Source organism: Magnolia sinica, chromosome 3 (genome assembly GCF_029962835.1).
Source record: "Magnolia sinica isolate HGM2019 chromosome 3, MsV1, whole genome shotgun sequence".
In the NCBI taxonomy this organism is placed as follows: domain Eukaryota; kingdom Viridiplantae; phylum Streptophyta; class Magnoliopsida; order Magnoliales; family Magnoliaceae; genus Magnolia; species Magnolia sinica.
In genome coordinates, this window is record NC_080575.1 from 39134532 (window position 1) to 39162470 (window position 27939).

At 38.9% G+C, this 27939-nt stretch overlaps 1 protein-coding gene across 2 annotated transcripts in view; it reads right to left on the reverse strand.

Moving 5' to 3' along the window:
- LOC131239827 (proline transporter 2-like) overlaps positions 1-27939 on the reverse strand; it is a 135186-nt gene that overhangs the window by 82196 nt on the left and 25051 nt on the right. Inside the window, exons 3-4 of one of the 2 annotated variants that reach the window (XM_058237704.1) lie at positions 25547-25641; positions 8586-8627 (exon numbers count right to left, since the gene is read on the reverse strand). In XM_058237704.1, the coding sequence (XP_058093687.1) occupies positions 8586-8627; positions 25547-25641 (137 nt within the window). Of the gene's footprint in view, positions 1-8440; positions 8628-25546; positions 25642-27939 lie in introns of both variants that reach the window. The other variant, XM_058237703.1, reaches the window with a different exon arrangement.

Genomic DNA, 27939 nt, shown 5'->3' on the forward strand with positions numbered 1-27939 from the left:
AAAGCCTGTTTAACCTTAATACTATGATTCGCTAAGACTCATAAGCTGGGCATGGTGGTATGTGACACCGTGGTCGAGCTGTCGGCCTAGGCTGGGGTGACGAGCCTCCCTGTAGTGTCTAGTGAGCAAACTAAACTCGTGAGCTGAATACGGTGGTGTGAGACACTGTTTTCGAGCTATCGGCCTACGCTAAGGTGACGAGCCTTTCCCATAGTAACCTCGAGTATAAATATGCCTACGATCGGGTGACGAGCCCCTCGTAGTGACCTCGAGTATGATTTAAGTCTACGCTGAGGTGACGAGCCTCCCGTAATGACTTATGGCATAAACTCACGAACTTGCCTATCATATGTGATTAAGTAGGATTGATGACCCTAGATGGATCATTGTTTGGGTCAATGATATAAAGGAAGGTACCTTAGCTTCCCAAACCTACTGTATGAATAGGTCTAATTAAGAACTTGGCTAATCACGCACATGCACTGCATTACATGTGCCTTTGGCGTAGGAGTTGAGCACAGCGAAAGTGTTGCATGCACAGCCATGAGATGATGTCGCAGAGGGAGTGTAGGCGAGGGCATACATCATTAATATATACCATCCTTGCATTGACCAGAGTACTTAGGAATGTTTGTTGTATTGCTTTATCATTACTGCTTGACTGAATTGATAACATGTTAACCTTTGCCTTATAGCTCCACTGAGTTGATCACTCGCTCGCACTCTGAGACGGTGTTTTAAAACACTAACTAGACTCTGTTGTAGTTTCAAGTGATGTCGAGGCTTACGAGCCGGGGCCTGACTTCTATGACGACGAGGAGTTCTCCTATCTGCAACTCTCTGGTGGGTTTATGTAGACCTAAAGTTGTGTCACTGAGGCTACATGGATATGGATTAGATGACATTACACTTTATCATTTCATATATTTTAGAACCAAACATGTAATTATTTAACCTGGTATCATGTTCATACTCTGGGGACTTACAATCACTTATATGCTCTATATACTTATCACAGTCTTCCGCTTGTGTAATCTAATTGTCTCTGGAGCATGATATGCTGATTTGGTATAATCCCATTCATGTTTAATGCACTAATATGGACAACATTTAATTGTCATTATCTATGTCGCATAAGTGATGCGTTGAAACTTGGGAGTTGAGTGTCTGCTTGACCCCTAATTTTCAGGGCGTTACACTAAGAGAGCTAGCAATCATTACCCCCCTTTTTTCTCTCTTATCTTTCCCTCCCTTTCTTCCTCATTTTCTCATTCTCTAGCAAGACAGACAGCCCCCAATGTCCCATACTTCTCAAAAATCTAGCCCCTTTCACCAATATTCCTCACTAATCCAACCATCAAGAGGCTATCTCCACCATTAAAAGATCATCATAGGAGCATTAGAGCACTAGGGAAGAAGAAAAAGTGGAGGTGGGTGATCTCTTAGGCTAGATTTATTTATTTTTATACATGTGACAAGTGAGGCCCACCAATCAATGGTGGAGATCCCATCTTGACCCCTTAGGTGTGGCCAATGGCCCACCAAGCTTGCATGCATGTGTCATGGTGGGGCCATTCTCCATTAACCCCACCATGATGTTTGATTTAATTTTCTAGTGCGTAAAGGCCATCTAGGCCCTGATTCATGGTGGGAAGGAGATCTTGACCCATGATTTTGTTTATGGGCCCACACATTTGGGACCCATCTTGATGAATGTATTGATGCATGTATTAGGGGGGGCTCATAGTGGCGGGCCCCTCCATCACAGTTCTCTCTCTCTCTCTCTCTCCCTCTCTCTCTCTCTTCTTCTTCTTCTTCTTCTTCTTCTTCTTATTTTGGTGATGATGATGATGTATGTGGCCCACCCTGATGCACCCCACCATGAAGTATGTATTTTATATCCATGTCGGCCACCCGTGGGGCCCACCAACAGCAACAATTACTAGACTGTATGAAAGGAAAACTCAAATATTAGTTTGATCCAAACCAGGTGGGACACGTGCGCATGGGACCCACATGTGATGCATGTGTCTTATATCCACGGTCCAGTGGTCTGGACGGTGGGAACCCACCTTAATGTATGTGTTTTACCACGTTGTCCGTTTGAAGGACGTGGAACCCACCCCACACGTGAGGGGGTGGGGTCCACCTTGATGTATATATGTATCTCCACACCGTCCAGCCTATTGGATGGTGGGTCCCACCACATCATGTATGTCTTTTCAGCCACACCGTCCGTCTCTTTTTTGGATGTGGGACCCACCCCACATGTGCTACATGTGTGGGGGTGGGGCCCACCTTATGGTTCGTGTGATACCCACACCGTCCAGGCCGTGGGGCCCATATGATGTATATCCACACCGTTCGTTTGTTGGACGTGGGCCCACCATGTTGTACACGTTTCATCCACGCAGCTTAGTCCACCGGACGTGGGCCCACCATGTTGTGTGTGTTTCATCCTTGCCATTCGGGGTAGTCGGCCCACTGAATTGTATGAGTTATTTATTCATGTTGTCCATTTGGTGGGGCCCATCTGGAATGTGCAGGCCCACCTGTTACATGTGCAGGGCTCGCCTTAATGTGTATGTTGTACATTGCTACCCATTTATATTAGTTGAACCATGGGCTACCTCATAAGGCCCAATTTGTGGTGCAACAGGCCCACCTTGATGTATGTATGGTAGGCACTTTATCCAACTATTTTTTAGACCTTTGGGCTGACCTATGAGGCCCTTGTGTGAGGCCCAATATGATGTATTTGTGTCCCTTGTGTACGGCCCAATATGATGTATATGTGACCCTTAGATGAGGCCCAATATGATGTATATGTGGCCCATTTGGTGAGGCCCATTGTGATGTATATGAGGCCCTTGTGTGAGGCCCAATACGATGTGTATGTGTCTCATTTGGTGAGGCCCAATGTGATGCATATGAGGCCTTTGTGTAAGGCCCAATATGATGTATATGTGGCCCATTTGGTGAGGCCCAATGTGATATAGATGAGGCCCTTGAGTGAGGCCCATTACGATGTATGAGAGGCCCGTATGATGAGGCCCAATGTAATGTATGAGAGGCCCATATGGTGAGGCCCAATGTGATATATGAGAGGCCTATGTGGTGAGGCCATTATGATGTGTGAGCCCACCATGATGTATATAGTAATGTTATGATGCCCAATTATTGTCCTAGCTAGTATAAGGCCTTGCGCCCCCATCATGAGATAGATTCTATGGGCCATGCCTTGGGAGAAATGATGGTTAAATGTCCACATTGTAAAGTAAAAGTAATGGTGGTTAAATGCCCACCTTGTAATCCTCCCTAGGGCCCATTGTTAGGCCCATTCTCATCTCTCCTTGTTGTAGGCTAATCGAAATTGATGGGCCCCCACTAGTACAGGTATAATCTATCTCAACTTTTTAGGATATCCCAAATTATTAAGCCCCCATTAATGTTAGCCGATTTATATCTATTGGGCCCTATTGGTAGCCCAGCCGGCTTTATAATAGGGTGGGTAAGGAAGGCCACTTATTGTGTGATTCACCCTTGCTGTAGATGGATAAATATGTGGTATCAGATTTGGCATATCCACTATTGAGGACCTATCTTCACATTATACATTAGATCCGTTGTCCTTCTGTGGACCTCGCCTTGTCTATAGGCCGATTATTGATGCCAACTATGAGTATGTGATAGCATCATGATACATGCCCATGCACTTCATCTTCATGCTTGTTGCGAGGAGTGACTGATCATAGCATTATGCCATTGGGCAGGTTGTTTATGGGACTCCCTGATAGGCGAAGTTGTCCCACATGAGTGCACGGTACACGAAGGATTGATGCATGACTGGATTGTGTGACTCATGCATCTTGCATTGTGTGTTATGATTACTGTACGCCCTAGTGACATCAGGGCTATAGCCTCCGCAGGTATAGCGTGGATAGCAGGATTGGATACCGAAAATACTTGTTAAAGCACGGGGACACCATAGATGTCCCAGGGTGAAAGTCCTCAAACCCTTATGTTACCATGGAGGATGCTCCAACGTCGAGACCGAGTGGATGTATGAGCTCACAAGTGTCGAATACCATTAAGCCGCGTCTCTCACTGTGTCGTGGTCGATTGGAAAGGGGTGTGGTCTTACCTGCCCAAGGGTAGGGGGCAATGCTAGGCTGAGTCTGACCAACTCGTAAATGGGTCTACTACCGACGCGCTAGGTAGATATTCGAAGACTACTAGTCAGGCGGGTAGTGAGGTCTCTTCCACTTGCATGGTTGCGCGTCCAGTCAAGGCGACGATCTGGTGTAAAGTGTATTAGACCCTCGTGATATCCCCAAGATGAGATGTACTATTATGTGGATTCAGATGGGGGTTGGTATGCTTTAGTTACATCTCACATATGACGTTGGCCATGTAGGCCCTGCATTACATAGCCTTGGTGTGACCGATAGCATTCATGCCTTGCATCGCATAGCCTTGGTACGGTTGATAGCATTCATGCCTTGCATCACATAGCCTTGGTATGGCTGATAGCATTCATGTACTTACCAGTATTTCCACATTACTCTGATATTGCATACTTGCATTTCTACCTTGCGCACATACTTCCACTACTCTCTAAGATTTCTATAAGCTTATGCACGACCATTGTGTGCAGGTGACGCTAGGACGTAGCCGAGCAGCAGCAGGAGCATGCAACTAAGCTTTTGAGTTCCGATATTATCTTTTATTTCCCTTTACGCATTGTACCTTAAAGTTTTTTATGATAATAGAAATGTGATGATTTTGTTGGTTGTTGTTTGTGGGTTAAGCTTATTATGAAATAAATTCATGCTAAAAATCTTCCTTATAGGATCCTAGGATCGAAACCTGGTATATGGGTGTCAGGAGCCGAGAATGGGGTACAAAGGAAGCTGTCAGTGCTGGATTCGCCGATCGAGAATTTTATTAGCCCGGTTTTCGAGTTTGGGGCGTGACAGCATATGATGTTTATGTGTGCACATTTTAAAATAATCTGTAAATCATTTTTATGTGGCATTGAAAAGTTACAACCTCAGAGTTAATTCTTTCTAATATTTTTAATTTGATTAATACCTTAATTTGTGGTGAGAAAATATATTTATCACATTTATCAATGATTTCACTATATTTTCTACTTATACTTAATTAAATTTAAAGATCGAACCTTTGAAATGTGTGGACTTTATAAGGTTAAAGTAGAAAATTACTTGGAATTAAATTTTAAAGCCCTTAGAAGTGAAAAAAGAGGCGAATGCTCCTCCAATGCACATTCGTTTATGCTACAAGTGATGCTAGGGCGTATTAGCAACATTGAGCTCAGAGCATTAGCCTGATCTTTTGAGTTTTGGTTATATCCTTTATTTCGTTTCCAATACTATACTCAAAGATTTTATTAGTGGATATGTGGTGATGATGTTTTGTGACTTGAGTACACTTGTGGTTATGCTCCTTTAAAAAAATTCACCCTAAAAATCCTCCTTATAAGATCCCAGGATCGAAACCTGGTGTATGGGAGAGAGGAGTCGAGAATGGGGTACTACGGAGGATGTCGGCACCGGATTTAGTGGCCAAAAATTTTGTGAGTCTGGTTCCCGAGTTTGGGGCGTGACAGTATACCCCTTAATAAAAGGTGTGTCAGGAAATCAAATAAAGAGAACTACCAAAGTAGTGAAACTGTAATTCATAAAGACATGACTTTCATACTCGATAATAAAAATACCCAAGTTTTGAAATATAAGCTAGGTTGAAAGGGATAAACAATTCAAGTAAGTGACTAAAGCATATAGTAGAAAAATTTGTATATAATCTTCAAAAGTTATGTTTGGTTTTTTACATTCGGTAGGAGGTTGGGTACTAACTCTTAATAGATCTATTAGTAGTCTTTGTTGAGACGAAGTAGATTCATCTACGATGAATCTATCTATATGAGTAGAGAAGTGAAGTCGGCTTTACAGATATTAGGATCGTCTCTAAAATACTCATAAAATTAGGATATGCATAAGCCATAAATGATCAAACTTTCAAATCTTTAACTTAAATATAAATACATATGTGTTATGTGTTTGATAAGTTATATAAGGTCATTAGCTCAAGACTTATGGGGTCACTAAGTACCTAACAAAACTTTAATACACATGTAAATGTTTAAATTAACAGGATACATTTAGTTATGTACTTGTTTATACTGATATGTCATACGTTCCTACTGTTAATTTTATTTTTAAAATTGTGGGAGATTGTTGTATTTTTATATAAAATAAATAAATAACATTAATAAAATATTTTTTAGAAAGTAAATAAATATATAATAATTGAAAACTTTCATAAATATATTCATATATATATATATATATATATATATATTAATGGGAAGATGAAGAGATTTTTCCAAAGGAACCTAGGTTAAATCTCCATAAAGATAGTGTGAAGTATCATTCGAGTGTGGCATGGGTTACAAGGATGCTTGGGTACTTTATTAAGCACACTTTGTAGTTTGCATGTGTGCAACGTCATAAGAAGCTTAAAGATCCTAACTTTTTAGCACTTAGTTTGAATCCATTTACACCAAAGTATAATTAAGAATTAAACTAGGGTCTAACCAGAGATATAAGCACTAATGTCTAAGGTTCTAACTATAATATTGATTGAGTGTGCTTGACACATGGCATTACTGCCACATGTCATATATATGGTGCCAGTTGGGCTTATAAGGATCTAAATAGTAGCTAATGTGTTGCCATATGTCAACAATTTTTTTACTATTGGGGCAATTAATAATCCCTCTCTACAAGAAATAGAAATAATTAAAATAAAAAATGATTATTATGTATAAATAAGTATTTGAATGTCCTATAAGACAAAAGTGTCTCTTTAGGAATGACGCTACTTCAAGTTTAGACATTAACTTCTATAATTACATAAACATTTCTTGACCAGACTATCTTTAGCTTTGTATTTTTATCTTTGTCCTATCGATCTTGACATTCTGAGAATGTTTTTGTGAGGCATATTAGTGTCAACACTTGGATATTTATTTAACATTAAAAGTGTAAATCTTCGTGTTGAATTATAAACCTATGAGTTTGTGGTATTCTAAAGATAGTTTGTCATTTCATTCTTTTGTGCTTGTTAGAACATCTAAAAAAGGACAACAAATTTTTCTTGAGATATTAATTGTTCAAGTGAAGATTTGAACACACGAATTGAATGTTTTCATCTCAAGTATTTTAATTTCTCCATTGTGTACTATTTTGTTTTTTCAACATACGTAACATGATAGCGAAATCCATTATAAAAGGTAAACAATTGAAAGTTTGAGGATAAAATAAATACTTAATTGTTCAAAATTTGTATTCATCAAATGATCATACCATATAATTAATAAGCATTAATTTTTTCAATTATGACTATTGACTATTATATTTTTTACATCTATTAAGTGTTTACTAGTCAACTATTTAATAACTTAAATAATGTAAATTTTGGTTTACAAGTTAGCCAAATTGGCAAACAAGATCTACACAGTGAAGGTACTTTGTGCCATTGTAACTTTTTAGTGCCTATGCATCAGTAGCATCTCTCTCTCTCTCTCTCTCTCTCTCTCTCTCTCTCTCTCTATGTGTGTGTGTGTGTAAATACACACATGAAGTACACAATATCAAAGTTTTGGTAGTCACTAGTATCATGGGTCCCACTGCGATGTATCACAAATAAGCCAATTTTTAAAATGAGGTCAGCCCCACCTCATGGTTTTAAATGTTTTACACATGATTCAACAATATACTGAGAAGTATAACCTACTTGAATTTTAGATCCGAATGATTCTTAGGGGGTTCATTTCTTGATGGTTAGCACCAGATGAATGGTTAAGATGCCACATACACATCATACTAACCCCTTAGAAATTTGAGTGTTATGTAAACTTGACACACTACCTTCTTCCTCTTTTTCTATGTATATGTGTATATTGGTATGCATGTAGTATACTTGTAATGATCTTTGCTAAGCCTACATGTGATTAAGGCAGCTAATGAACATCATACATGTGCCAATATGGCACATAGGAATGCAAACCAATCCATCCATGAGAGGGTTATCAATAAGTTGATGCCCTCACTAGAGAATCAGTTCAGTTTTCTAGTTTCTCCATAGTTTATTAAATAAGTGCACAAATGAGAAAAATGATGAAATTTTGTTCTTTTGACTTTTTTGGTCACCCATAGGTAAGTGGAACAAATTTATTGTTTAGGGACAATACTGCACAGTGGGACCTACTTGATGGATGACTTAAATAATGTACTTATCTGCCACGCTGGCACATGTGGTGCAATGTAGATGGTGTAACTTAAACAAACATGGGGTCCTAAAATGCTTTATATCCAAACTTATAAAGTAATGTAGCTATGAGAGAGATATGTACCATCTTTTATTAGAATTCCAAGGAGAGCAGCAATGTAGGTGAATGTGAGGATGGTTGACGCCCCTAACCAACTTCTCATGGCAGACATGCTTGGAACTACAAAAGCAAAAGTAAAGTAGACAACTCCTGTGATGATGATGAATACCTGAAGCCTCAATGGGGAGGAACTAAATTCTGAATTAATCGCCTGTGTACATTCAAAATAGATTAATGATAGTTGTGGAGGAGAAATTGAGTACATAAGTGGATTTGATGTCATTTCTACAAATATTCTAGCAAGTGCATAAGTGAAAATGTACAAATTGTCATAGGTAAAAAGAACTCACACTTTCAGATATTTTCAATTTAAAGATTTGCACTTCCACATATTGAGTTAAACTTTTAAGAATTGAACATTGATATGTAAGAAAAACACTCTCAAGTGGACATTGTTATGGTGCGAATGAAATGAGTTAAGGGCTAAAATAATATGGAATAATATGTATTTTGAATGAAATCTCCTAAATGAGATGTTTTAATTTTATACAAATGAGTATTTTCGAAAGTTGTTTGTCTTCTTCATAAAATAATCACATCCTATTCACACAACCATATGTCTAATCAACATGCTATGTCAAAAGTCAAGACCTTCACATGGGCAATAATTGCACTATCTCTTTTGAACATGAATAGTTGATAATGCAATTATTTTAATTATAAAAAAAGTAACATTATATCACTACTACCTAGATTCTAATAAGCCTAACCATGCCACGTGTTTGTCATGTGCTAAATATCCAGTCACTGATTAACATAGCATTATGGATCAGATGGGTCTGGACCACTCGCCAAAACTAGTACTCAAGCTTCTCTACAAATGATATGTACATGTAATATTAAAGGCACATAAGCAGCCCACTACCCATCTTGCATGTACATATGTTCTTAATTTAACAAAGGTCCCTTGTGGCAAAAACACAACTTAAGTTACATAAGACTTTTTAAAAAAGTTATCAAATAAAAACATATTTACTTTTTGAAATAATATATTATTTTTTAGTTTAATTTTTTTAAAGAAATGATATCACAATTTCTTGCACTACTAAATTTAGAGGTTCTTGTTTTCATCGCTATAGAAATTCTTAAGAGGTTTTCCTTGTGCACAACCTAGTATTGATCCAGACCATTTACTTAGAGAACATCCCATATTATATTGGCCACCTTTTGTAAATAGGTTACATGGAAAAAAAAAATTGAACAAGTACTTTTAACTTTAATGTTATATATTTACGCTCACAACCCTGATAATTTCTACATAACAAATCTACAATGGTACCACCTGTGGTCAGACAGTATCCAATTAAGTAACTTGTGTAGGACGTGAATTATGTAGTGACCCTGCCACCATAGACATCTGTGGCGACCTAATGTGGAAGGAGTTAATTAAATCACTTGCCACTATTAGGAATCGAGCCCACATAATATGTTTAAAAGTTGTTAGGTCAAGTACATATTCAGTTGTGCCCATCTTTTACTAAAGCACGTGATCCAATAAAATCACATTGTGTCTAATCATCATAAAATTTGTCCACTTTTGCATACATCCAAATGAACGAATCAATCGAATTATATTTCCTAAAATGAAATTGAAGCACCATGTGATTGATATAGACGACACATACATATGGGAAAGAGAAAAACTACCAAATGCCTTTATAATTTAGCTTATATTATTCAAATGTGTCTATAATCTAATTAATTACTCCATTATGTCATCATATTTTTTTCTACTTATTCATATATCTCCTAATCAGAATTAATAGACTTTCTACACATAAATTGATAAAAATGCTCCTTGAAATATTTATTTATTCCTTGAGAATCTTAATAACAAATTTTCTTTTGCATCTTAGGTTGCCCTACACATCCCTTTGCTTCGTCTCCTGATTGATCCATAAGGCCACATATGTAATATTTTCTTTACTTTTTTATGGGCTCCATCACACAGTCAGTCAAGAGGTGTCTTGATTTAGGCCTAACATGCATAATCCATTGAATTCTCCACGTGATAATGACATTAATAGGACTAACCATCCCATAATGGCTAAGAGGCTCAAAAGTTGTACTCATCAAATTAACTTAAAGTTCTAATATGTGGCCCACAAACAAGATACCAAAAGCAATTAATCAATGGTGTCTACTTGCTAATCAAAATATATTAACCAATCTCATAGATGTCATTTTCAGTCTATAAGACTGTTCAGACTGCTCAAATGCCATATTGGTGGATCTTATGCCCTGGCTAGATGATCTTGTTCAGTCACATGTTATCCTTTACAAGTTATCATGGACCTACTGTACATGTGTGTCCATAATTTAACAATCTTGATCTCTTAGGTGTGGTTGAGACACAAAATTTCATGTTGAATGTAGCACCTTTTGTGGGTTAGTCAAGGACATAAGGACAGGGGTGCATGCCACGTGATGTTTATCCTTTAAGAAAAACTTTTTTTTTACAACCGATAAAGTGTGATTTTGAGTGTGATCCCTTGAGAGTGTTTATAAGGGGTGGCATACACTTGCATGGGTGTCTGACTATGGTTGGGTCCATGTGCAACTGTGCATTTACCCAAGGTAGGTCCCATACCTTTTTCTAAAGTAATCGGCATCACATATCGTATCATCCAACATTGATAAGGTCTACTAAGAAGAACAAACAAATAAACATTAAAAAAATAATCAACCCTCCTTGGTTCAAATCTGATACATCTTGATGCTCGCTCGACCTAAACAAACCTAAAGCTAGAGGAGAACAACCACCCTCAACCCTCATCATGAATTGCAACTGTGGGGTCCTACAATTATTTTCAGCAAATGATGCCTACACATGCCATGTCCATAGATAAGCATCTCCTCACATTTCTTGGAATGTTCATTCTGTACTATTAGATCTTATCCATTCCCCACTTTTACATGCTTTTATGTGCTTGCCCACACTTGCATGTATATCTGTTCACTACTTTTATGTGTTTGCCTAAACACATTTGTAAATCAATGCCCACCTTGGATACACACATTAGCACAAACTCACACACATATCTCCATAACATGCTTGAACATCCATGCCTATCCACATATCTATTCACCACATAAGAACATAGGTTTCATGCCGCGTGAAGTTTATCCTTTGAGAAAAGTTTTCGTACATTGGTGGATAGTGATTTTCAACCTGATCCCTTAATAGAGGAGGTCAGGCACACATGTGCCTATGTGTTCACCGAAGGTGGGGTCCATGTGTAATTATAAATTTGTTTAAAGTAGGCCCCACACTTCTATATGCTTTGCAGTACTCAAGTATTGGCCATTCTTAGAGAAAAAAAGTGTTGTGACCGATACCTTCTCAGCAGTATGATGAGTCGATAACACCAAGTCCAAAGAACAAACGAAGAAACATAAACATGTCACAAACATGCCATATAGTATAGCTTAGAGTCTGAAAACATGCCATAAACTTAGCCTCCATAGTTGATGTCATTATAATCATTTGCTTTACACATTTTCAAGAGATCACTCTGCTAACTAGGACGAACAAAAGGCCTGAGGTGGACTTCATCCGATCTATGCAACCAGCAAAATTGGAATATAAAAATCAAGTTATCTCAAATTCTTGATTCTTCTATATGTGAGTTTGTAATCTTTTATTACTTATAAATATTAGATTAAATTCTTTGCAGCTTCCTAATAATTTATAATGAGATCATTCTAGTATCTTTCTAACATATCGAATGTAAAGAAAATGTCAAGGATGTGTGCTTGTCTGATCGTACAACAAACTATCAATTGTGAAAGCATATGACATCATTTTCATCTATTTGGTTCTAAGTTATTTTTTAGACATTAAACTAAGCTAAACTTGTCACCTCTCGTCATCAGTGCATCTGTAGATAAACAATTCTCAATTTCGTATTTTTTTTAAACTCTCTCGATATAGGCCTTTTAAGACAACCCTACAGTCCTTATGATCTATCATGACACATGTTTATACTAATCATAAAAGCTGCTTCAACCATATCTTTCATTTCAAAGTTCTTAAAGAAAAATGATCTAGTCTTAAATAATAATCTAACGTGATTAGTAACAAGTAGGAAGTCATCCATATATAATATCAGGAATATAAACTTATTTTTGTTAACCTTCAAGTGTTTGTGTGTGTGTGCATACATACATACATACATACATACATACACACATACATACATACATATATATATATATATATATCACACATATACATATGTACACACACACAACACCTATCAACAATAGTTTCCTTAAATCTAAAGGATATAATGTTATCATTCAACTTAAGATAACATTGTTCAGAGGCTTGTTCAAGACCATATATGGATTTCTTAAGCCTTGACACTAGGGGATGGTTTAGAATGTGGGATTGAAATTGCGGTAGGACCGCTACTATTGAAGTATGGATATATGTCCAAGTGTTCTAGAGAGGGGTGAATAGGACTTTTAAAACTTTAATCCTTCTTAATTGTAAATTCTACCAATTTTAAATATGAGTTAAGTAGGATTATCAAGAGGTTATTCATATTCAACTTCTGGGATAGTAAAAATCTAAGTGCTGCATTATATCAACCATGTATTCTGCATAATGTAAACATTCAAACAATCAATACACATAGGTAAGATCAATCATCACAAACGCAGCAATATATAGTGATTCGGCTACTTGCCTACTCTAATCCCTGCTAACGCACTTCCCCCTAGAGTGTGCCGGATTTCACTATCTAATGGTTTTAAATCAGATTAACCACAAACCTTTACAACCTACGTAAGGTTAGCTAAGGACTCTACACAAGACAACCTTCGGTGCCTACACAAGGCAACTCACTATGCCTACACAAGGCAATTCATCTTACACAAGGACACTATACATATTCTCCCGTCGGAGGTCTACAAAAGGTCTTAGCGAGTTTGAGAACAAACTCTAAAACTAAATCCTACACAAGGAAGAGGCTTCAAACTCTTTGAACTCTTATACTTACTTGTGAGTGAGCCCCTTGTCACCACATGTTGAAGAAGATCTTCTTGTTAATGAAGAGTCTTTAGCACCCTTGAACCGCAATTGTCCATTTGATGCTCTATTCAATGCTATGAGGTTGTTGGATTAGGGTTTGGTCTAAACTTCTCTAATAAATGATTTATCTTTAGAGTTTTAAGAAGATTCCCATGGCTAAGAATTCAAGGGCTCTAGTACAATGATTTACCATTAAAGAGTGCTACTGGAAAGTCAATGAATGCCAAAGTTCATAATTCAATCCAAGTAAAGAAGATCACAATAAATGCCTATGCTATGGATTGAATGATGAACTCTTATGGAAAAGAGGGCTTGAGGATGAGGGTATTAACTATTACAATAACTCTCTCAAGCACTCTTTAATTCTCGCTCTTTTTACCAAATGGATATATATAAAGTTGATTCCTAATTGTAAAAAAATGGGCAGAAATCTGACATTGTCGATACTATCGAATGGTCTTCGATTCCATTAAAATTGGAAGTTCATTGGCATCGAACCTTCTCTGATTGCATTGACTACCTACACTAAGATATTCAATTGAGTGCATATCAGATTATGTTCGATCTCATCAAGAACCCTTCGATATCATCGATATACACTTCGATGTCATCGAGGGAAGTTTCGATCTCATCAGATTCTTTAAAAAATACACTTTGGTTGTTGGATAGTTTTGTCCATATTTCGATTAAATTGATCAGACCTTCGATACTATCGAAATTTGAATTTCGATGACATCGAACGGTCTTTGATGTGATCAAAAATATTGGATTTTACATGGAAAGGTTGCTGGACAAACTGGTTCTTATATCGATGCAATTGAACAGTCTTCGATGCCATCGATAACTTACTCTCGATTTTATCAAAGAAGGTTAGATTACATCGAGGAGTACTTAGAGTATTTTTGGATTTGGAGAAAATAAGCCCAAAGTCAATTCAATTGAAATAGGTTTAATGTCATCAAAACTTAAGTTTTAATGTCATCGAACTGCATTCAATGCAATCAATAATTCGCAGTATTTGTTCAGTTTGTTGCTAGACTATATGGGCTTGATTTTGATGTAATCAAACCATGTTCAATTCCATCGAAGTTGTCCTCGATTGCATATCAATGCAATCATCAAGACATTGGTTTTACCTATATGTTTCAAACTTCCTCCTATGCTCAAACTGCAAAGAAGAACCCAATCTTACTAGAAGATTTTTAAAAGAGTTTGTGGATAAGTTAGGTTCTTTTTAGGAGCATATACCTATCAGGGTTTGTTTTGGGTAGATGAGGCTTAGTTTACCTTTTAAGCACGTTCGTATGCCTTCATCTTGATGTGTCTTCAATTTAGGGATCACTTGACTGACAGACTCAACACTCATGTATATTGACAAACAAGGATACTTTTAGGGATTGGGTGGTATGGAATTTCATTTGGTCTAATGTAAATATATCCAACATTTAGAAACAATGGGAATGATTACTCTTGCTCCACTAGTAAACTCTCAGGAGTTTGAACACCCAGTCAAGGGTTCGAATATCCATAGGTGGTGAAATCCCACTATGGCATGAGTGTGTGGGGGTATGTGTGAGTGTGTGTAAAAAAATAAATTAATTAATCCAAGTATCATATCATCCAATCTAAGCAGCACGGTGAGATTTCTAGTAGATTATGAAATCCAAAACATATGTGGGCTCCGCATTGATGTATATGTTTTATACACTTCTTCCATCCATATAAGACATTTGCATGTGACAATTATAAAATTTGGTACATTAATTATAATTCTATGGTCTACCAAACTCAAGTTCCATTAGATAAGTCTTTTTCCCAAAGGAGAACTTTGATCCCTAATGTGGGATTGAGCAATCAAAATACCATAGTATTTTTTGACGTATAATAATTAAGTAATAATGGTGTCTGTTGATGTAAGAATCTGAACCGCCCTCTTTCGACCTTCAAGCACCTGCACAAGAGAAGAGTAAAGGAGACCCTGATAGAGCAGGGGACTCTTCGATGCCAAAGTCAAGCTAGGAATCTAGGTCTAGTCATATAGAAGGGTTCAGGGCGAGAGATTCTGCGTACCTTTTCATGTAGTCCATAAATTTAAGCACGATCTTAGCCATTAGATGAGATGTGCGCGACTGGTGAAAGTGGGCAGTTACCCAAGAATCACGTGGTGGACGGTTACGTAAGTGATGGGTATCAATGGTTACCCTGGAGTCGTGCATAGCCGAGGGAGATCATCCATCCATCTGAGGAGGTAGGTCAGCATGGTATGGGCCCTTTGTCTCATATTTGGTGGATCCGTATATAAATGATCCGAGGAGGCTATCAGGACTCATAAATAAGTTAAAGGCTATAGAAATTGGACATCACAAAGATTCAGGCTGAACTTTCATTTATATGTGTCGGAATCGAGTTGCACCAACTGATTGATTAGATGAAACCGACCTGAACTAAGTCGAGCTGAACCCATTGATCAACTAAGAATGGGCCGAGCACCGAGCTAATCCGAGCTAAGCTTAACGGTTTGATCGGTCAGGGATTGCTCTAAGAAGCTCAGAAGTTCTGTATTGGTCAAGTTGAACTGAAGGTTGGACCTATCTTCTCGTCGGTCCTATCTATCCTCAATGAGCTCTTCCTCAACTTCACCGAGTTGATCACCTCCTTGGGCCTGTCCTAAACCGAGCTAGACTGAACAGGGTACTTCAAAACAATCCTTGGGGAAGTGAACTCTAGTTTCTTTGGGTGAGAAGGCGCAGGAGTGTATGTTCGTCGGCTCGAGCCGACCCTGAGGACAGTCGGACCATATTTCCCCATAACAGTGTCAATTCCACTTAATGCAATTCAATACAATTTAAACCCGCGTTCCAAACAGGGCTTAAATGTTCTTTTTTATCCATTGAAATTCCTTCAAATTGTTCCATGCAAATAACTTCATTTAGATTCCCATTCAAAAAAATTTCTTTCACACCCATATGGTGAAAATCAAGGTAAAAATGAACTACTAATGCCATTACTATTCTAACTGAACCCTTTTTAGAGATAGAAGAAATTTTCTCTTTAGTCAATTCCCTTATGTTGGGTGTATCCATTTGTCATTACTTTGACCTTGAATCCTTTTATGTTTCCTTTGGAATTGTGTTTGGTCTTATAGACTTGTTTACAACCAATAATTCACAATCCTTTGGTAACTCGATGGGATCCCAACTCCATTATGGCTCATGGATTTCAACTTTTTTTTCATACATTGATCCACTTTGAAGAATCTTGACATTCCATCACTTGTGAAAACATTTTTGAACATTACTTATAATCTCAATGTCATCCTCCTATACATGCATTGCATAATCATCTAGAATGATAGGTTTTCATAGTCTTTAAGATCATCTTGGGACTTCTAGAAGTGGTGCATTTTAATTGGATAGATTAATGACAATTATGTGCAGATGTTCCAGTTGTAGGAGTTCGACTTGGCTGATATAATCATCTAGTTATGAGACTTTCACATTTTTTAATTTATGAGTTACGACGTTAAATCTTATATTTCCTCAAACACCACTTTACATGTTTCCTCACTCCTACTAATCTCCCACTTTTAAGGAATCTGACATTTTCAGTTTCCGTGATTCTCATAATGTGGGTATGACAACAAAACCTATACCTTTGGATCTATATGGATATTTAATGAAGTATCCACTAAGGTTCCAAAGTCTAATTTCTTTTCATGTGGGTTGTAAAGTTTTTCCTTGGTCGGGAATGCCCCCCCCCCCCCCTCCCAAAAGAGAAAAAAATATGCAAGTGTAATAGGCTAGGTAAATTCGTGCCTTTCAGCTATACCATTTTGCCATGGCATTCTAAATGCCATGTCATCATACGAATCTTCTGCCATTGCATTTCCAATGCCATGTCATTATAAGAATCTAACTAACAGCCCTGGATTACAACTGGTCTCATCAAATCTACTATAGAACTCACAACCCCTATCCAATGCTACAACTTCGATATTTTGATTAAGTTGATTTTATACTTTAGCATTGAATACTTTACAAACTTTAATTAAGAGTATCGAATTTCTAATTATGAGCTAAGAAAAGCATCACATATATTTATATGTATTATTTTGAGAGGTTTTGAACTCTTTATAGAACCATTATTTGATATTTGCTCTACTTTCTTTTAATTAATCCACACACACATTAAAGTTAATGAAGTCTAGAGGCCCAAGTATTTTATCTTTCACTAACCTTTTCATTCTTTCTTTGAAAATATGTCTTAAATAGTAATGATAGAGTATGGATTATTTTTCTTTAGTCATGTCTTCTATTTCATTATTCACATACATGGCATAAGGATTTGAGCAAATAGTGTTTAAATTAAGTTTATACAAACCATCGCACATATTACTAAATCTGATCCAACACACTGGCTATACCTAATCGATTAAATTTACTATTATCAAATTTAGGATAATTAAAAATCCTCTCAACATGACTTCTACAGTAAAAATGCAACTTGTAACACTATAACTTATAGTGCATAGTAAATGCATAGTTTTTTCCCATCCAATTAGTTTTAAGGAGATATAAATTAAGATTTTCAAGATAAGTTTTATAGAATTTTGAAATTTTAAGTTCCTAAAAATGAGAATTTTAAGATAAGAGTATTTATGAAATTTAAAATTTTTGGATGCTTATAAACTTATGGCTTGATATTATCTACCTAAACAAGCAACTTTTTTTTCTTTTTGTTTTTCAAAAAGAATCTTTGTATAAATATGAGCAAAACTATTACAGCACCATATGAAGTAGGTGACCCATGACCAACAAACAGGGAAGCCCAACAAGAGGACAACCGTCCACGGCCTCCCCTACCACCAAAAAAAATAAAAAATAAAATAAAATAAAATCTATGCAACTACACATGAGAGGATCCAACAGAGCCAAGCCTAGTCCTATCCAAGAATAAGAGCCCGCGCGCATGAGAATGGAGATCCTCGATATTATCGAATACTTTGGTTACTTGCTTCTGGCTACCCTCCCTCGCCATCCCATCCGCCAGACCATTTCCTTCTTAGCGAATCATCGAAAAAACTAATGAAGCAAGCCGTCCCAGCTTGTTAATTCTACTGACCCACATACGTCATTGCTAAGGAACGGGAGGATTTCTAGAAATAAGGCTCACCGCCACCGTGGAGTCCGATTCAATCACAATTTTTTGAAACCCATGCTCTAGGCATAAGTTTAGGCCATCATGAATCGCTCTCAATTCTGTCCTGTTATTAGTCCCCACCCCATAACCAGCTGAGAATGTGAAGAGCAGCTTACCATCTGCACTCCTACAGACCCCACCTCCACCTGAACGGCCTGGATTACCACACATCAATCCATCAACGTTTAATTTCACCCAGCCTTTGGCTGGTTTCCCCCATTTGATCACCTTCACTGGGCATGAGCGCCTGACATGAGGCTGGCCTCTAAATCTGACCCCAGCTAGCAGCTGCTTCACTTCGACGTGGTCCTCAAGCAAGGCGGTCACCCACCACCTGATGTGGGCTATAGAAACGGAAGTCGGCGATGGGCGATCTTCATACCTGGCCCCATTTCTACTTCTCCATGGCTCCCATAAAATTAGAAGAGGAACAACCTTCCTGATGATGGCTGACGCTGCACCAGGAGCAGCCGCACTCGTCCATTACCTATCCGGTCATCAACTGCAAGGTGGGAAAAATAAGAGATACCGCAAACAGCTGAAAAATATTACCAAATTATTTTCGCCTGTTGACCGTACAAAAACAGATGTTGCAGAGTTTTCAATTGTGGGCTGGACCTGCTACCGCCATATGGGCAAGAACACCTAGAAGCAATCTGGACACCTTTGCCTTGAGCTTGAGCATCCACAGGAATGGCTCCCTTCATTAATCTCCAACAAAAAAGAGATATCTTAGGAGGAATTTTCAGATGCTAGATCCAAGTATGTCACCAACTGCCCTGCACTGTTTCCCTTCCCAACTACCACGCCTATTTAGTCAAAAAGGCACCCGAAGAATCTAACGGCCAGAAATAGGACGAAGTTTCATCTGATATCACCAAACCCCTCTAGACTATGAAGTTAAAAGTATCTTGAGACAGATAAAGGTTAACAGAGGATGGAGAGATAGGACCCGCAGTACCTATAAAATGCTTCACCTATAAAGACTGTAGCTCCTGTGGAATAGGCATGCTCACCAAAGATTGAAGGGGCCCCAGCCCCATCCAGTTGGTAGACCAAACATTGATCTCGCCATTCCCAACTTGCCATTGAATATTATTTGCAATAACCGGAAGCTCATTTCTAATTTCTTTCCAAAAAGGGGAAGCCAACGACGATAAGGCAACCGTACTACCATCTTATAAGTCCCTCCGATGCTTGGCTCTCATATACAACACCCATGGGCTTTTCTTCTACCCAAACTTTACATTCCACGCCATTTTCCTGTGAAGAGCCAGCAACACCTCTTCCAATTACCTAATGCCTACACCACCTTCTTCAATAGGTCTTGTAAGCTTTCTCCATGCTACCCACTGCACCTTCTTTTTGCCATCTGCCCATCCCCAAAAGAAGTGCGCAAACTTGCGCTCTAATTCTTCAATCAATTGCCTCGGGACTTTCGTAGTTGTCATTGTGTGAAGAGGAATGCTACCCAAGACGTGCTTGATGAGCATTAACTGACCCACCTGTGACAGAAATCTGGTTTGCCATCTTGAAATTCTGCTACCCACCTTGTCTATCAATGCTTTAAATGAGGCCGAGGAGACTCTCCCCTTATAGAGAGGGATCCATAAGTAATGCACACCTGCTCTAGCTTTAGAAAATCCCAAGGCTCTCTCGATATTACGGATTCTGCCTATCGCCATCTTAGATGGAAATAAGAAGCTGCTTTTGTTGAAGTTTATCCTCTGCCTAGACGATTCTTGAAATGCAGCTAGAAAAGACTTCACTAAACGCAATGAATCATGGATGCCATTAACAAACAGTAAAGTATCATCAGCAAATAAAAGATGGGAAACTATAGGACAGCCACTCTGTAACTTAAATGGCCTACACCAACCTCTCTCCACCAATTGCTTAAAATTTCTAGAGAAGACCTCCGCCACTAGGATGAACAGCCCTGGGGATATTGGATCTCCCTGACGGAGACCTCTAGATGATTTGAAAAACCCCGTGGGTTCCCCATTAAAAAGAACTGAAAACTAGCTATTACCCTAGCACGCTTCCATCAAACCAATCCATCTTTCGCTAAATCCAAAGCGCTTCATCACCTTCTTAAGAATATCCCGATCGACTCTGTCATAGGCTTTTTCAATATCAAGCTTGAAAATGAGGTTTCCACCTCGAGCTTTCCTATCCAAGTTACACATCGCCTCAAGCACCATCGCAATATGTTCTGTAATTGACCTACCTTGCACAAAAGCCCCTTGCTCCATGGGAATAAGTGTAGGGACAATCTTACTCAAGCGGGTAGCCAGGATCTTGGAGAAGATTTTGTAAATAACATTGCAGAGGCTTATCGGCTGATAGCTGGCAAACTCTGTGGCTACCGACTTTTTTAGAATAAGACTAATCAAAGACGCCATAAAAGCTCTAGGCATCTGACCCCTTCCAGAAAAAACACACTGCCTTGTGGATGTCCTCCCCAATCGTCTGCCAGCAATCAGCGTAGAATGACACTGGAAAACCATCTGGGCCGGGAGCACTATCCATAGGCATAGATTTGATCACCTCAAAAGTCTCCATACTAGTTGGAACAGCCAAAAGAGTAGCAATCTCCCTATGAGTAAGCACTGACGGAATAGCTGAAAGCAGATCATCTGAACGAGTAATATGATCCTCCAAAAATAGCCTAGAAAAGAATTACACCGCTTCAACCTTCATTTGTGCCGCATCAGATATTGATACACCATTACTGTCCTTTATCTCAGTAATAGTCGCTCCCCTAATGCGCTCCCGAGCTGATGCATGAAAGTGATGGGTGTTCCTGTCACCTTCCTTTAGCCACGAACTCCTAGCTTTTTGCTTCCAATATACCTCTTCCATAAGCTCTAACTGAGCCAATCTTCTCCTAATTGACAAACTTTTAAGCATTAACGCCTCAGCCCCATCATTCTACATTTTGTTCTCCACCTGAATTAATTCAGCCTCAGCCTCTTTAATCTGATTGAAAACATTCCCAAACACTTCCTTGTTCCATACCTTTAATAGTTGCTTGGACTTTTTCAACTTAAGTTGGATATTTATCATGGGGTTATACGAGAAATCTCCCTCCTATGCTTTCTTAACCACCTGCTGGAAAGAGTCATGCAACGACCACATACACTGGTACCTGAATGGTTTAATTGCCAGTTGATTGAGTGTTGGGAAAGAGAGCAGGAGAGGTGAGTGATCCAAATTTACTCAGGCTAAATGATTTACTCTAAAGGATTGAAAAGTTGCGGCCCACCTGTCATTAACCAAAATTCTGTCCAATCTAGCCCAAGTCTGATATTGATCTACTCTATTATTACTCCACATGAAGAAATTTCTGATGAATCCCACATCCAAAAGCCCTGAATTCTGAATAGCCACTGAAAATTTGAACATACTAATTCTGCCTGCCACACTTACACCTCTTCTTTTTCTAGCTTCAACTATAGCATTGAAGTCTCCGCCCATAACCCAAGGCCCTGACACACCTCTACTTAAGTTCACTAAATCCTGTCATAAAGCACTCCTGAGGATATGGGAACATTTGGCGTAAACTATGGTTAGAAGGGCTGGCACCCTGCAATTCTGCAACAAGACGTTTAAAGAGAGCATTTGATTGGACAAAGAGTGTATGGTAACTGAGAGATGATTTTGAAAAAAGATCCAAATCTTACCCCCAGAACCACCATTAGAGACTGAGGAATGATATCCCGACTTAAGAGCAATAGCTATTCTTCTTTCCTCTCTCGCCATCGGCTCCAAAATTGCAACAAGCATAGGGGTATGTTTACGAATTATCTTTTTTAAAGTCCTCATTGTTGGTTTGTTGCCTACCCCCCGAGCATTCCAAATGATCACGCTATCCATCCGTAACACACCCTAAATTAATTGACCTTCTCTTGAGCCGTCGTAGCCAACAAAACCATTCTCCTTCTTCCATCAGCCCGGCCATCTTCTTGCTTGAGACAAATCTCCTTCTGCCTTTCACTTGTAATCTTGCTTGATAATTCTGCCCTGCAGATTTCTTTTTAGCAGTCTTTGGCTTTCCCTCTTGTCGCCGATAGTTCTACTCAACCGTGTCTTTTATCCCCTCCAGGCTATCAATCCTGCCTGCCATTAACTGCTTTTTCCTTTGTTCAGAATCATCTGCCTAAACCTTAGTCCCAAAATACGACAATAGGTCTACTTAAATGTAACCTAATTGCTCTACTGCTATGCCCTGGTTTTAAAGAGCCTGTTGCTGATTCCAACTGCTACCCCGATCATATTTAGGTCCTAACATATGACCCTAATATCTACAAGAATCTGATGCTGCCTTGTTTACTCGAATGGGCGAGCAGCCGATTGATCTCACCCTTCTAGAGTTTGATAAGAGTCTGTCTCCCATGAGGTGCCCCCACCTCCATTCTTTCGAGCATTGGACTGCTTTTGGGGAAGATAATTCGCTAGTGCTGCTGTTTAAAAGGGTTTGCCTATCATGTAGTTGTTGCCTTCTCTGCTGACCTTCTACTATCCGCATGCTCTCTGCACCATCCTTCAGCCCCGCGAGTAACATTGGCTCCTTTGTGCAACACACTGCAACAAACAGTCTGCTATCAGTGCTGGCTGACGACTGGGCATTGAGTCTCTGTTCTGCACAATTCACCCTGCCCCTGAGATCATCTTTCATGGCATCAAGACCAATCGGATAACACACTTGAAGCGGAACTGGTAAGCTCGGATCTTCCCTATCCTGGAATGGATCCAAGGATGGGTCATCTTCCCTTTTAGGAGAAATCTTGGAATTACACTCCCACCCCGAAAGCGTCCTACTGCCAGAGCATTGCATAGCCTCTCCGTAGCAGGGTGGAAGAGATGACAGGAGGGACTTCTCTAAACTTTGACTCCTAGCCTGACCAACCTCGCCCCCCTCCCGGGTAAGGGGATGAGACCTTGAGAGAATGATCTGCATATCCTCGCTGGGGTTGGAATACTGAACTGCCTAGGCACACTTCTCTGTAACATTTTCACAAACAGGTTGTGGGCAGAACTTCTGGCCACCCCTAGCTCTGTAGAAAGCCTTCTTAACCCAGGCTCTCGTCAATTCTATGCCTCTAGCAGACTCTGCCTTGTAATCTAAACAACCCCCCTCACACATCTGACTCTCTAGAACTCCATAGATAGGAAATTCCTGGCCCTTCACCTTTAGGATCCTCACTTTTAGCAAGTCAGGGTTCCTGCAATGCTTTACTCGAACTCTCGCAAATGCCTGAATTAAATACTCCTAATGCCGCGATGCTATCTATCTCGACAACCTCCCTGAAAGATTTAGCTAATCCCTTAATAGCCGTGGGATACCAGGCATTAGATGGGATACCCATCAGACGGATCCACACCCCTTGCAGAAGAGAAGTTTCCCGTGTCGACCAGACTGAAACCTCTGAAATGCACATATGGCTCTGTAAATCCCGATCTGCTTCGAAACTCTCCAATTCCTGCCTCAATTGGAATTTGATAAGGAACTTCTTTAGACCTAGACGGGTGAAATCCACCAGAGATGCCGCCAAAGATGATTTTCAAAGTTCATCTACAAGATGCAGAATGGAAACTTCTCTATAGCATAATGCTATTAGAGCTAAGGCGAGAACTTGTTCCAGCTGATCAACATGCTGAGGATCTATTTCAATGATGATAGGCTTGGCGCACTCATCCAATGGACGAATCTCTGAAGGAATAGTAGTCTTACCGAAAGGGTGGAAAGCCCTTGTAGCCGCCACATACGACTTTTGGGTATCAGCTCTTTGATACGGAGCAGGGGCAGCTCGCTGATTCCGACTAGGGCTAGGCCTCCTACCCCAGCTCCCTTTTTCCCTAGAGCTCTTGGCCCAGGCAAGTGATACAATCCGACCGTCTATTCTCCTCCCGTGGAGGCAGTTGGCTGCATTGTAAGCCTCTTGCTCATAGCAGAAAGTCACAAACGCATACCCTTTGGATCTCCTACGAACATGATCCCGAGGAAGATGCACTCCCACCAACTTCCCAAACCTGCTGAAAATCCGGATTAGATCGTCTTTTGAAGTGTCAAAGGTCAGATTCGCAGCAAAGATGGTAAATGGGGGTTGACTAATGCAATTTCTCCTATACGAAACTTGCTCCTAGTGACTCTCCCTTACCCCTTCCTCCATAGCCCCTTGAATCGGAGATCGAAAAGTTGAGGCCGCCCACCCCAGGAACAGAAACAACACTCCTTAGCAAGGATACATTGAGACCCCCGCAATATGAGAAAAAAGGGGTGTCAGTAGCATCGCCGCAGGGCAGAGAACGCCGAAGTTCTAGCCGACGAAAATTTGAAATTCAAAAAAACCCGCCTCTTCCGCAGACCTCCTTTGCTTTGTCCTTCCCCGTTTCCCTCTCATAAACAAGCAACTTAAATTTTACTTATTTTATCCTCTTTTTATTTTATTTTATTTTATTTTTTGTGAATAATTAGTATGCTCCTCCCACATTTCACATCATTTCCTTTGGTTTTTGTCTCTTACCTCTTAATGCTCTCTCAAATTCTCTCCTCTTAACACTTCCTCTCTCTCCACGTGCACTGCACGTAACACTTATTCCTTGTTATATGTAACAATTTCTCTTTATTTGTTCGGTACTACCAGACAAGTACTTGTGCAAGTAATCGTGTACATATATGGATCCGTGCATGTAAGGTCCTTTTAGCTCATGCAATATGTGTGAAAACTTAAGGTGCATGTTACGTTTATGCTCACGTGATGCTAAAAATGATCATATATGCACAACACATCCGTAAGTGGGTTTGCATGTATGCATGACAAGCATACCTTCAGAGCTCTGCCTCCAAGAAGGATGAATCCCATGTTCCCAAGAACTAGAGTCAAGAATTGTAAAACCCACGTGATATAGTACATTTTCTTTCCTGCCAAGCAAGGATGCAAATTATCAAAATAGTTAATGGATTAGCATTCAAGGCAGATGGATGGTTGTGATTTCATTCATGGACGCGCGCAAGACAAATCCTACGGTCACCATAGCGCCAACACAAATGGAATAGACCAAAGGCGTGACTAGTCGACTAGCTGTTTAAATATGGAATGGTCAAATCCAAATTCGAGTTTGAAATAAGCATAGTGCCTGTATGAGATCACGACCATCGTTTGGAAGCATAGATTTGAAATCCCATGCGATGGAGTGGATTTTAGTCTGTACTAAATCAAGTACATGTGAAATTATAGCTTTGAGGTGGAACTCTAAAAGAACATTTTTTTGGGGGGAGATTTTGAAATCCTCCAGAATCCAAATCCCTTCCCTCTACTTGACACAACTCAATATCTAATAATTAAAATAGGTATATTTAAAATATTTAAAAGTTTTTAAAACTAAAATAAATGTGAAAATAATACTAAGCTCGTATGAGTACCCATTGTGGTGAAAAAACCACGGTGGTGTGAGTGCATGTGTGTGTGGGGGTGTGAGTGCGTGTGTCAAATATATATATATATATATATGACTTGTCTATTCCAGACTAGGTCGCATTGACCAGTGTGCTTCCTGGTAAATTACTTGGATTCTCCTAGTTGAGCCAACTAAGCCAAATTCCAAGTTGAGTCAACGAGTTTTAAAACTATGGAATTTATGTTACCAATGATGGATGGTTTGGAGGTGGGCCCCACATGATCGATGTGGACACCTATTTTCTTGGACATTGGTCACATGACTTGGATAATTACATGAATTTGACTCTTGAGGGGCATGCACAATCAAGAATTGAACACGAGCACAGAATGAATGGTGCCTACCATTGAACAAATACTTCTCATATACGAAACATAGATTGATGGGGTGATCAAAATAGTTTTATAGAGTGATTCTTGTGAGTTATGTGCAATGAAATGGAGGGCCTACATGATGGATAGGAGTATAGCTCATACAATATAATCAATTTAGATCATCCATTTTCTTTATCAATTGATAAGAAGTATAAGTTAATCTGGTCACAGTCATTTCTGTGAGATACAAATAATAAAAGCAATGTGCTACATGATGGATGGTCTAAACCAATAAGAACTTTTTAAATATAATCATTCTGGAACGCCTACTTTCCAGGCCACAGCTTAGATTTTTTGATTATCTGAGTGATTTTCATATTAACAAGAAATCAGAGGTGGGACCCACATAATGGGCGGTTGATGACAAAACCTTTTGTAGATTAATCAATCTCGATCATCCATATTCCTAACGTGAGATTTTTTTAATTTTTTTAATTTTTTAGGATTATTGGATCAATTGATTCTTAAGAGGTAGTAATATCAAAGTTGAACCCCACGTTATCGATGGTCCAAATAAATAATCAAAACATAATCAATATAATCAAAGTAAATCAATCATTTTCTCAGCCATTATGTAGATTGCTATGATTATTTGATCAAAGTGATGTTTTTGTTTTAGGAGAAGTAAAAATAGGGCCCAAATGATGGATGGTCTAGTTTGAAGTCAGACCTCCAAATATGATCATTGTCCATTTTCTTAGCTAACAACCTGCTGGTTTACATCGTATAATCAAAGTGATTTATAATATTTATACCCAAACAGAGTAGGGACACACAAGATGGATGGAGTAGGTAGATGATTGGACCCTTTCAATATGATCAATCATGTCTGTCCATCTTATGGGCATTGATTACATGGGAGATATTATGATCAAGGTGGTATTCAATATGCATGGATAATAAAAGGAGAAGCTGACATGATAGATGACAAATAATGATATCATCAATCAGGATAGCATATTTTCTTTGCCATTGATGAGAGAAATGGAATTCACGATCAAAGTCATTCTTGATATTCACGATGAGAGGGCGGGTCTAAATGACAAATAATCCAGATCAGAGAATAGACTTACAATTTTCCAAGTAAGGGTCATTCAATTTTCAGTCATTAATTAGATTATTTGAATTGCTAGATCACAGTGATTCTTTTACAGTTTACTCTACATATTTCGGGACCTTTTTTAGTATTACAAATGTAGGCCTTCATGCTTGGATGCACTGGGTGTACTCTGTATTCTGGAAGATCTCTGTGATCCAATCATGATGAAAAGGAACAAAACATAACTATGTGATCTACTATTGAAGGTGCTTGTGGAAGGTAATGACGACATAGTTAAATTCATCTTACTTCTCATCTATCATCCATATGCACGACTTGTATGGAAAAT